At 34.7% G+C, this 13848-nt stretch overlaps 1 protein-coding gene across 1 annotated transcript in view; it reads right to left on the reverse strand.

Annotated features, from left to right (window-relative positions):
* LOC110993052 (protein pellino) overlaps positions 1-13848 on the reverse strand; it is a 56404-nt gene that overhangs the window by 25308 nt on the left and 17248 nt on the right. Inside the window, exon 3 of the mRNA XM_022259129.2 lies at positions 8130-8361. Within this exon, the coding sequence (XP_022114821.1) occupies positions 8130-8361 (232 nt within the window). The remainder of the gene's footprint in view (positions 1-8129; positions 8362-13848) is intronic.

The raw sequence follows: 13848 nt of genomic DNA on the forward strand, positions 1-13848 counted from the left end.
CGCAGTCTAGTAATCAATAAAATACTTCTATACCTACACCAGTAAGACACTACAACAACCCGTACTAGTCTTGTGTGTGTGAATAGATTCAAAATAGTAAGCATCCGTAAGCAAGTAAAGCAAGATAGACAGGCCAACTGGTTTTTTCAAGGATGCAATACAAAATACCATAGTTTTGTTTCATTCATAAAACCTGTGCGTCAGTCATAGTCATCGGCAGTCGGCAACTCCGCATTAGACAGTGGACCGCGTTGATCCACCATTTCGTTTCACATCGTTTCAAAAGTATGAAGTAATAATAATAAACAAAATTTACATATTAAACGAGTATTTGTTCTGTTTTTACACAGAAACACGATAATGACCGAACCCGATAATGTATCCGCAATCTCAGATTGTGACAGTCGATCTATCTCCTATCTGCATCCCAATAACCAAACCCTGCAAAGACAATCCATTTTTGGCTACGGATAGAATGCAATCTCTTCACTCTTTACATTCAATTAAAAAAAATTAATTTAACCAAATAAAGTAAATAAAACCGTACAAATATTATTAAAGTACACATGTCAATGTTTAAAACTTTAAAAATGATATTGTCATAGTTAAACTGATATTTTCAAAATATAAGCTATCCACATACACCGATCCGACCTACCTTGGATAGTTTGTATCGACAGATGGCTATTACAATCCATTATATGTGTCCGACACACAAAATACGTAATACCTGATTTGGCTGTGCTGTGTAATGGTGTGAATGTGAGGGTATGTACGTGAAGGTGTATACGTGGGTGTATATTATTATTGTAGTAAAACATTACCACTAATTAAAACTAATCAGATATAATTAAAATCGTCACTAGCATTGACATTGGAGTTGTTGGCTCATAAACACATTTTCGTAATACACTATCCCACGTCTGGACGTCCGCCAGAACTCGAATATCATCGAACAATTTTTCTCATGCTTTTACCAATATTAATCAATCTATGGATGTATCAAATGATTCTACAAATACGGGGTTTATGTAGAAACGTTAAATTAATATTTAAAACAGTTGCGATCTTAGTGGACTAATTGTGCAGGTGAATAAACTAGGAATATATGTAAAGGAACATTATGGAACCCAAATATTTAGAAATCCAAGATAAAAAGAAAAGTTTTACGTGTTTTGGTTTGAATCTTCAATCATGTTAATTTGTCTGCACTGCTTGAAGAATTATGTAGTCAATCAATCAATCAATTACACAGACACATATCTGCGTCTGTTTCATAATATTTATAAATATGCTGCTTCACCTATCCCACGTTCCCACTCCCATACCCTCACTTCGACACCATCTTACAGCACAGTGTTATTAATCCTTATTTAATTTTTTCTTTGGTAAATAATTGCACCTTTTTGTATACATTATGTATTCGATCATTGCCTATATGTTTGGTATAGTTGTTTTTTGTCGTAAATAATATATGTTAGCAGTAGGAATACGAATAAGTAGCCTAATAATTTTATTTTTAAATAATTACCCATTCGTATCTCAGTCGAATTTTATATCGTCGAACGTCAATTTAACATAAATCTAGTTTCAACTTTCAAGAACTATCAAACTATTTTTCAAACTTGTCGTTTGACATATTTGCTCAAGATAAGATTGTGATTGACATACGTTTTATGTGGACTTTAGAAATACCACCATTTTCCTGGTACCAGCGAATAATTGCGCATAGGGCGAATCCTTTGGTGACACTGCGGGATATTCATCCACTCACACTGTTTACACTCATAAACTTTGTTTAATCTTAATTTCTAAATTATGATTTTGCTTATACAATAAAAATATCATAAATATGATTCTTTCCTCACATAAACTCTTTGATTAGTGGTGAAACGAACATAAAAACTGCTATCGGACTTTACCGCTCTCAATAAAAAGGTTATACCATATTTTATTATCAACACATAGCAAATCTACAAAGCGCTATACGACGGAAATATAGAAATTAATAATTTCTTTTGTAAAGAAAAATCGTGTGTTAGTTGTGTGGTTAAAAACCACAATTGCATTGGGTTGCACTTTTCAACGAAGGCTTTACAAAAAACACATGTTTTAAACCAGTGTTTTCCAACGTGAGGCACACCCCACAAGGGGTAAATTTGGTTATTAAAAATCAAACAAAAAATATTTGACCATACTAGGCAATTATATAGTATAATAGTACTAGTTTTATAGATATCGATTTTGCGATGTTGCGGGACTGTCGGCACGGAGACGTCCTTGGCCGTCTCGTTGCGCCCCCCCCCCCTCAAATGACGTCACATCACCCCCTCAGATAGAATCGTGACGTCACACGTTACATCCATTTATCATTAATCCCATTTCCGTATTGACAGGTTTTTGCTTTCACAGGTCTGAATTCGCTTATAATCACGAACGTTTTAATGTGTCTATACATTTTTAACTTAGTAACGCTTAAACATACCGTGACATGATATCAAATAAGGTTATACAGGTCAAATAAATCAAACATGTTAAATCGTTTACGCAACTTCTTTAAACATAAAAGTCAATCCGTCTTCTAAAGCAATAGATCGTAACTGTGAGAGATGCCTGAATGGACTTATGGTTGCCAGCTGTGGGGTTGTACAAGTAAGAGCTGTATCCAAAGACATCCTCGGGGCCAATGATTAGTCAAATTTGCAATGACGTCACCACAATAATCAGCCTGCTAGAGCCCACGAACACACTTTCCACCAGCAAGAGCATGTAGAAGCTATTTAACTCCTAGACACCACGGTCCAAGAACACAATGTCTTCCCCTTAATAGAGACTGTTAAATGCGTTATTGGACTGGATGTTAAATATTTTAAATTACTAACCAGTCTTAAGTTAGGCTCGATCGTAATGCTAAGAAAGACATCAGCCTTTCTCGAGAGACAATTTATTAAAAAAAAAACAGGAGACTGCGCAAAGGGTTCTTATAAATGCGTTAAAATTTGAATGAAAACAAAGGAATACCAGCATATTTTACTCATATGAAGTTCTGGGTCTAAGGCACACAACAGGACCTACTTGATGAACCCATACAGAGTTAGTCACTAGACATTATTTAACATTATTAACAAGTGTAATTGTTTATTAATGAAAGCTTGCTAACGCTGGGCAAAATAATACATTTGTAAAATAATAATGTAAGTAATAGAATAATTAATGTGATAAACACTTATAGGCAAACAACAAACACGATAGAGATAGATTTCAAAGTGTGAGGATAGCAACTATTGTTATATTCCAAGCCGTGTTCGTTTATCAGAATGCTCAATCTGGATATCAAAGTGAGTCAAAGTTAAAAATCATTTATTAATGTAGGTAACACAATGTACACTTATGAACATCAAAAAAGAAATATACATTAAATGCTTATTTTACATTTACTGCCAGTTCTCAAATCAAGAGCGTAGCACGGAAGAGAAGAACTAGCAATAAACTCTCCGTCACTCTTTTTAATCGCCAAGTTTTTTGTTTTACACTACGTTTGTAACGGGCTGCAACCATTACACCATGTTCCAAATGACATCTTGAGTAACCAAGAATAATAAAATAAATTAAAAACAAAGATTTGTCCTCTATCAGCAGGAGGCATGGGTCACCATAGGAGTCATCCTATTTCATGTATTTGGCCAAATAGCGTTCGTCTGAAAGGAAGGTGGTAAAGTGCCTGGAGTATTTAGAGGAGATACGAAAGTTGTTTATTTATTCATTTTAGCACATCACAGATAATACTATCTGAGTTATCTTAGTAAGTTATCACTCTCGTGGGAATTGCAAAATCGGTCATTTCTTATCACAAAAGGCGCTGATACGGGGTTTTTGCAGACAGCGTTGACAAAGGACATTGTTCCGAGGATCTTTTTCAGAAAACTGGTTGTAATGAGAACTATTAAGTTTCATTTGCGCTCGTGTTTGTGACAACAATGCGTCGAATGAACAGGATGTGGAGCGGTGCGTCGACCGAGCCAACGAACTTCGTCCCATAGGAATTGCTCGCAATTGAACACAACTTGCGAACACTTCAAGGAACTTTGACAACATATATGACGGGCCTACAAGCTGACATCAAAAATATTTCAATGTTTTTGTATAATAATACATGTTTACAAGTCTTATTTATATAAAAAAAAGTAAAATTACAAAAACTAAAGATACAATACGACGTTTTTTAATTTGAGAAAATATTTCTTTAAAGTGAAACTCTCATAAAAAGAAATGCCATCTCGACTGCTTTTTATAGGATAGGGGTACAAACAATCCTACGAAACGCCCATAAAGGACAGTCATCGCTGCCCATGTGTATATTGTACTGTATTCTCTATATAAAAAACTATAATATTTATTTATTTATTTGGAAACAAAACAGATACATCTTTACAATAAAAACAAAGTTAAAAATAAAACATAAAATAAACACTTTGGATGTATCCACAATAGGCTTCACTAATAAAGATATGATACAAAGCAAAGCAAAACAAAACAAAACATGGCATCGACACATATACATGTAAGGACATTAATAATAATTGTTTTTAACTATTTTTAAATAAAATATAATATTATAAAATACTGCTTTATATTATAAAATATAATAATATAAAGCAGTAGAGGAGTGCGAAAAAGGGTCAATGTTTTTGACAGAATCTATAAAAATTCGATATATAAAAATTCAAGTCTTATATAGATAAACCCAAGTGCTGAGTCGCGTTAAGCCATTTTTAAGTTCAAGTTGACTTATTTCGTAAGCCAATTGCAGCTTTGGCGCCAGCGTTATCACGTATTTACTTAAGATGATGAGATACGGTCGTTGTCTTAGGACCAACGCATTGTTCTCACTAGGGGGCACTAACCCACACGCGATACCGCTGTACCACATGTAATAAAATAAACATTGTACAATATACTAACACAAGCTTATTGCAACATGCCCCCGATATACTACTAATCTTTGAATATTTTTAATAGTAAGTATTTTATTTTCAATGTGGTACAAAAATGTTATGGTGGTACAATATAAAGTTCGCATCTTCTTCTACACTAATGGCGTGCAAATTTGTCTTAAAAGGTAGAATGAAGTTATTAGTTTGTTTTATTTAGTAGGTATTACATTATGAGTAATATCTTGTATTATTTTATTATTAATTATAATATTTCACGCAAACACTAGATTTATTTTTACCCAAAGATTTTTACATTAAGCCGATTTTTAAAAACTCTAGTAGCTGATAGATCTTTAAATGTTTTTAGATTTAGTTATCTTTAAATTATTATAAACCTTGATTGCCATACAAAAGGTGATTATCCACAGTGGTTCATTCGTGTTAACTTAAAAATACGTTTTTGTTAACGAATAGAGACATTTTTAAAAAATACAGAGATTACACAAACTCTCATTCTTCAGATATTTTCTGTGATTTTTTTAAACACCCTATTTACTTCGACTGAATTTGTCCAAAATATAATTCCATGATAAGTAGCTAATACCGTATCATGGTTACCAGTTTCCCGAAGTCGTTTTTCATACACCATCAGAATTTAACAACATTTTAACGATTTCGGTACCTATTGACAGACAAGGTAGTAGATGTAAACTATATAGTTTAGTGACTAAACTATAATATACATCCACTACCTTATCTGTAAACTACACTACACTAACCTTTAGTGTGTTTAAGTTAAAAACTATTATTTTGAAAACGGTAATGATAATCTGAATGCTTGAGACAATTATAACATATATTATTATTGATCGCCACAATACTTAGTTACTTTGTATCATTAATGGGGATAATATAGCATTGCGCAACTATACATGTAAGCTTTAACTATCTTGAGTGAGTAAACGTCATTGATTTTTCAACGCATTGTTTTTAGAATAATCTTCGATATAATAATCGGCCTTTTAAATCTCATATCTTTGAACGAAGCCTACGTTAAACTATTTACTAAAGGGCTTCTAAAATATCCTCGATATTTTTACTAAAAAATAAAATAAATATCAAAGGCGGTTCAGCCTTTTTAGGTCTGGGCCTCAGATCAGTATCTCTTTCATTATCAATCTGCAGCAAGCAGGTGATCAGCATCCTGTGCCTGACACACGCCAACATTTTGGTTCTAAGGCAATCCGGTTTACTTACGATCTTTTCCTTCACCGTTTAAATGCGCACATAGAAATAAAGTCCATTAATGAACAGCCCGGGATCGAACCTACGACCTCATGAATTAGTCGTATGCTAAATATAAATAACACTCATTAATTTGTAACAAATCTTTCGCTCAAAATCTCATTAATTTCTTATTCACATTAGTATTCAGCATCAGAGGTACGGTTTATAAAATCAATTATAACGAAAAATAAAATCTCTATATTACAGTTACTATAGTGACTGCCGAAATTAAAGTGTTCTATCTCTGGGGATCCAAATGGGGTGCCCATTGTTTGTGATCGCAAAGCATATAGTCATACTTTATGGCACAAACATAGATAAGCGAGGGTGGGATCATTGACAATTACAATCGTAATGAAATAACCGTCGTAGCGGGTCTGAGCCAGACACAAATCAAAATTTATTAATTTAGAAATACACAAAAATCAGGAATGAGTCTGTACTTTTATCTTGTACTTTTAAATTCAAATTAACGTCCATTAGGTACTTCGAACACATTTTCTTACGCAATATATAAATAATAGCATAAGCCAAATATTTATTTATTCATTAATACTTTATTACCTTATTCTACATACACATAATAAAAATAAATATTACTTTGCTTGGTCATATTATTGTCTATAAAAATCTGGTCCAAGACGCCCATATTGATTTCAGGGTGTAGCTACGAGGCTAGACACTCTCACCGTTGGCCAAGTTATTTAAAGAAAAGTTTTATATATATAAGTTTTTTTATATATAAGACACTATGTATAGTCTTCAGAAAGTTTTTATATAATTAAATTGTCAATTAACAACTCCGAATTATGAATCGTGCGATATACCAATAACGGCTTGATTTCTCCCCTAAATCCCATTTTCCCACATATATGTGATTATCCACCGCACAAGGGGTCGTATATGATGTGGGGTCAGTATTGGCGATTTCAAAATATCTAATCAAATCAGTATGTCTTTAGTAACTATTTTTCGGTATTTATATTCCGAAAGTTATTAACATGACATGTCATCATATCTTAAATTTAGTTTTGCCCTAGTGGCTCATCCCTTGGCTCGTAGGTTCGATGCCTGGTGTGCCCCAACTTGTGTATGTGCATTTAACACTCGCACTCCCCGTCCCAATCCAAAATCGATTAACAGAGAAAAACATCACCTACTTGTCGTTGAAATAAAAATGATCAAAGACAAATGCTACTTTCAATGGTGGATCTTTGAATGTGAATTTGAATAGACTATCACTAGCAATTGTGAATAGACTATTTCGCTCTTACAACTTGATTACGAATTTATGAAATTGTTAAATTTGACAAAAATCTTCTATCTTTGTTTATTTCTCTTAATGAGGATAAGGTTACCATTTATTTTTAGTTATTATTAGTTATTAATGTGGTTGTTTAATTTTCCTTGCTTTGTATGTGTGAAAAATTCGTGATGTCATATTTTGTTGTATGCATACTCGTTGTATTAGAACTTATAAATAAATGAAAGGATGTTTGTTATCTAAGACCAACCCCATAACCCCAAGTTAACGGCGTTTCATTTACTCATTGCCTGACCGACTTTGGAAAGAACCAGGTGTGCTCTTGAGTTCGAGACTGGCATGAGGGTATCCCCCGGGCATGACATGAAAAAATGTCAAATATGTCACTAAAATAAAGAGCACAAGAGGTACTGCAGTTCCGTCGGCCAGCGGGCTCCAACTCGCCGATAAAATGAGGATATTTTCGAATTATTTGCCGGCCCCGGCGATACACACCAAGCCTTTTAAGTAAATAAAGTCATTCCCCAACTCTCCTACTGCCTAACATCTCAGTGACAGAACTCCTGATCGCGTGCCTGATACGACACTATTAAAGGATAAATATAAATATAATTTTTAAATAATTCTTTATCGACTAAACTCACCTGAAACATATCCGTTTCCAGGTCCTCTGTGTATTCCACAATGACTGCATGACTGCGGCTCAACGTGTACGATATGGAGTGCTGGCTCGCGTCAAGAATTGCTTTACTGCTGTGTGGCGTCTTAACCACATAGTGCTTTGACCTTCGCACACCATTTGGCTGCGGCCTTCTGTATAATACGAATTTGCTTCTGCGCCGTCCGCGTTCGCCGGCAGGTAGGAAGCCGTTGTATCTGGAAAGGTTTAATAGTAGTATATACTCGTAAGTGTACGTAAGTACTATAGGGGGAAGAGGGTTATCTTTGATTTTCCTATTTGGTGATTACCGCCCGAACCCCATAGTTAATCCACAATCTCAGATTGATAGCAATCTGAGATGAGACCGTGACAGTCGATCGATCTCCTATCTGCATCCCAATAACCAAACCCTACAACTTAATCCATTTTTGGCTATGGATTGAATTGATAAATCCACTCGTGCACATCAACCCTTTTGCTCCTAAGACTCGTTGGAGTCTTAGATTTTTCATATTAAGTGCATAGAACTGTACTCTTCCAAGTCTTAGAAACAGTACTAACATCGCAATACTCTATAGAATTTCCTATAAATTAACGACTTATAAAATGTATTTATAAATGACGTAATTCATCACGCCACACGATGACGCTACGTTGCAACAGACACGGAACAAAAGCTTTTAATGCCCCATTTACTTAATTAAAATAGCCTACGTGTTAATTATAGCGTCGACGACAGACGAGAAAATGCAAGACGAACCTGTATATTATACAATTTAACCTAACGTAGTAAGAGTAGTATGAAATACGTTTTCATTTTTAAATGTACATACAAATTTAGGTCTAGGCCTCAGATATCTGTATCTGTTTCATGCTCAGACTAACAGGCCACCTGTGCCTGACACAGGCGGTCGACATTTTGGGTTTAAGGCAAGCCAGTTTTCTCACGATATTTACTTTACCGATTGAGCGATGTAAAATGCGCATTTAAACAGAAAGTCAATTGGTGCACAGCCGAGGATCGAACCTACCACCTCAGAGATGAGTGTGAAGACAACTGAAGTTCCACGTATATTTTTTAATCTTTAGTAACTTATATATTCACGCAGCTTCCACGACTTCTTTACTCTATGTTTTATCCTTTACCGATTTTTTATCTACGTATGAAATTATGCTTTTTTATCAAACACATGTGCACAAAACACTCATCTTTTTCAAGAAACAAGGAGAACAATGAACATATGAGTCAGCCATATTGCAGTCACCGTAGTCAGAAATTAAGTGGTTGCGTTAACGGGCTTTGCGGGAAATCTCCAGGGAAGACCCACACGGTGGCGTTTCCACAGTTAGCTTGTGGGCAATTGGGCTGGCTTCATGGCTTGACCAATATAAAAAACTAGCTAACATCGATATAATTTACTATTCTGTGTATCGACTGAATAATATTACATTCTTTCAAATTTCACAGTAGGCAAGTTCAAAATTCGAATTACCAAAACACAAAATGTATGTGTGCGACACATACATAAGCGGGTAGGACTTCCGTCTTAAAAGCCGCGCAGTCCCATCACGATGGCATCACCGTTATAATGTCCAAGGAAAACCAATTATGGAGAGAAATTATCATACACTTTGATGGGCCGTTAAACATTTCTATACAACAATAAAATCTCCGGATGTTCTTGCATTCGCCCGAGTGATGTCATGACGTGTCCCGTAAGTTTGTGCTCAATTGTCACAACAATGGGTACGTTTAAGTGAAGAGCGATAGCGGATAGAAGCTTTGTGATAAAGTCCACTAGTGGATAGGCATTCTTTGAATTCTTTAATTTTGTTTGTCTTCTTATCTATATATATAAAAGAAAGTCGTGTTAGTTACACCACTTATAACTCAAGAACGAAAGAACAGATTTGAGTGAAAATTGGTATGGAGGTAGCTTAGAGCCAGGAGACGGACATAGGATACTTTTTATCCCGTTCGACAGCGTTCCCGTGGGACTTGACATGAAACGTCAGTCACTATAAAAAGTGGTATAACAAATAAGAATCAGACTTGGAATAATAAAACGCAAATGATAGCTATGTAATTGACGTATAATGACAGCTATGTAATGACGTATATATGACAATTTGATATTTGTAAGAAATCAATATTCAAAATATTTCTATTAAATAAATACGTTTAATTATTTTTACAATTTACAATTTAATTATAATGATTTAATTAGATTAGATTTAGTAGTTCAAACGAATGTACCCCTGTTGAAATACCAACAAAAGGAAGTTTATGATACTTTAATGAAGGCAAACGATGATGAAAATGGTGGTTTATATTTCCTAGATGCCCTTGGTGGAACTGGCAAGACATTCCTCATGTCATTAGTTTTAGCAACTGTTCGGGCGAGATCCAACATAGCGGTTGCAGTTGCTTCTTCTGAAATAGCAGCCACATTGTTAGAAGGATGCCGTACGGCTCATTCAGAATTAAAATTACCGTTAAATCTTCAAACTATTGGAGAACCAACGTGTAATATTGCAAAACACTCAGCAATGGCCAAAGTTTTAGCGGCATCGAAAATCATCATCTGGGACGAATGCACAATGGCGCATAAACGTGCATTGGAAGCACTTAACCGAACATTAAAAGATTTACGCAATGAATCGAGATGTTTTGGAGGAGCAATGATTTTACTGTCTGGCGATTTCCGCCAAATACTGCCAGTAATTCCAAGATCTACGGCTGTCGACGAAATAAACGCTTGCCTCAAATCGTCAAATCTATGGCGCTATGTGACGAAACTGCAGCTGACAACAAACATGAGAGTTACATTGCTTACTGATAAAAAAGAAGAAAAAGAATAAAGATGTAGATGACCTGAACTACATAATGGTATGCGTTTGGTGGTTAGAAAATTGAAGAACAATGTAATTTACGCTACGATAATGATAGGAAAATTCAAAGGTGAGGAAGTTCTTATTCCGAGGATCCCGATGATCCCAACCGATATGCCGTTTGAATTTAAAAGACTTCAATTTCCGATACGTCTTGCATTTGCCATGACCATCAACAAATCACAAGGCCAATCCTTAAAAGTTTGTGGTTTAAATCTAGAACATTCATGTTTTTCCCATGGTCAATTATACGTGGCATGTTCACGGGTCGGAAGACCATCAGCGTTGTTTGTTTTTGCGCCTGATAATAAAACAAAAAATGAAAAAATGTGTATCACAAGGTACTTAAGGGAAGAGCAACCTATGTACTAAAATACAGAAATAATAATGAATGATTAATGTAGGTATTTAATTTTTTTGTATTTTTTCCAATAAAAAAACCCAAACTGCTTATTTATTGCCATTAAGGCGGAACAAAGTTCGCCAGGTCAGCTAGTAATGATGATAAGGCTGAGAATGTAGACCAATCACAAATTATCGTCCAGACTTATACTACGTACGACATAGAAGACATAGTTGGAACGAATCTTATTTAATCAAGTACTTAATTATTAAGTTAAAGTCATTATGGTTTTGTTTTAGGGAGCAAGTATCATGTTACGAATTGGGGGGCTTTCCCCCCTTAAACGTTACGATACCGGACGAGAATTGAATTACGCGTTATTGTTAATATAATTTTGTCACACAATAGTAACTTTTACTTATCAGGAAACGTTTTACTATTACGCGTTATATGATGTTTCGATAATCTCCAAAAATTGCGTGACGTAATACTTGGACTCTTCCTTAACTGTTTTTGGTTTGTATTATTTCTTTAGATCTTTATTACATGTGAGGCGCGTGTGTATAAACGAAGATGAAAATGTTAATTAAACGTGAATATACCCGCTAACGCTTAGCCCACCACAGCAGTCTGCAGCCAACGAGGGCAAAGACAACAAACGCTTCCATTCACACTGTTTTTTATTCTTACATAGGAATCACAGTAATGGCAAGAAATTGGACAATGTCGACTGGATGCGGCATGGGAATCCGAACAAGTGCAGCCTTTGTGCTATTGTGTAACTCATAACTCGTGACATAACAGACAAGTTTTTCTACTAATAACCCATTTAAACCCACCTTTTGTATGTCTATAAGGGTTTAAAGATCTTCCGACTTGGTGTATTAATTTAAAAAAAATGAATTATTCAATAAATTATTATTTGCGTAAGACACTGTTGTTGATATAAATATAAATGTATGCTATTATAAGAATTGACCAATTCATATGACTAATAATGTAAAATGTAAAATTCCTTGACAGACAAATTTGCGCGCTATTGTGTGGCAGAATATGTGACGATTGTACCACCTTCAACATTTTCGTACCATACTCTTGCAATCAATCATTATTATTAATACGTACTTAAAACAAGTTCACCTAAGATCCATTTGGAAGCTAAAATATCCTTTATACAGCTGCTAAATGCTTCCCTAGAGTTAAGTAATCGGACATTAAATTTCTTTTGACTGAGACTGTATCTGAGTTTCTCTAACTACATATATATACGTCTTAATTAGTCTGCGAATAAAATTAGATAATGAGTATTCTGTTGGCGAATTAATGATCTACCAAGTGGGAAACTGTCACTCTCTGTGTTCAGACAAATAATACCTTGACCTAATACCTCATCTGATAAATGACGCCGCCAATGCACACACTGCCAGGAGGCTCGCAAGCGCGCTGTAGGCCTTTTATTTATTTATTATATATACATATATATATATATATATATATATATATCCTTTATTACCTTATATAATAACATACACATAACAAAAATAAAAAAACCGGTTACAAAAGATATAAGGCGACGGGCGGCCTTATCGCTGACAAGCGATTTCTTCCAGGCAACCAGAAATTTAGAATTGCTACGCTCATTTCTTAAAGGACCCTAAGTCTAATTGTATTTCTAAACAACTCCTGGCATAGCCTTATATTTAAATATTACATTTAAAATAAATTCAACGTCTATATTTCCAGTTGTATTCATGATGTAAAATCTTAACAACAGCATTCGCTTGAGTTCCGATTAAGAATAGGTTTTAAAGTCTGGTAAGCACGCTATTATTTGCACATTGTGTTGCCATCACGATATTACAGTATGAAAACATTACCTAATATTATATTGTAACAATTTGATGCTTAGACGGTATGATGGTACAAAAGTGTATGTACCATCATAGTCGTCGTAAGTGTAAATAACGTGATACATATATTAGTCTAATATATGAATTTAGACGGCCACCCTAGCTAAATGTTCATGACACTCCTATCCAGATCTTTTTAAATCTGCTAGGCATACCCGTGGTCTTGAATATGTCACGGGAGCTACGGGCAGGACAGGCAGCAAGTCAGAGGGTTTGTAACGGTTACGGGAAGGAACTTAAGTTGGTTCGTAAACACCTTAATAACACGGCCAACACCAAATAACGTTCCGTTGTGGAACGAGGGATGTCAAGGTGATACGGGTGGAATTTCGTATTCCACGACCGGTGATGAAACTCACTCCATAGTAAATGGTTTCATTATAATTAAATCCAAAACAAAAAAAAACAAAAATTTCCTTTATTAAGTTAATGGTCTTAAATACATTTTAGTACATCCCTTTTAAGTTCTATAACCTGTGTTAGGGATGATATCCATATTCTTTAATATACATTTATTTATTTATTAATATCTCGTTGCAATAAAAATAAAAGAAACA

The sequence above is a fragment of the Pieris rapae genome, chromosome 1 (assembly GCF_905147795.1).
Source record: "Pieris rapae chromosome 1, ilPieRapa1.1, whole genome shotgun sequence".
In the NCBI taxonomy this organism is placed as follows: Eukaryota; Metazoa; Arthropoda; class Insecta; order Lepidoptera; family Pieridae; genus Pieris; species Pieris rapae.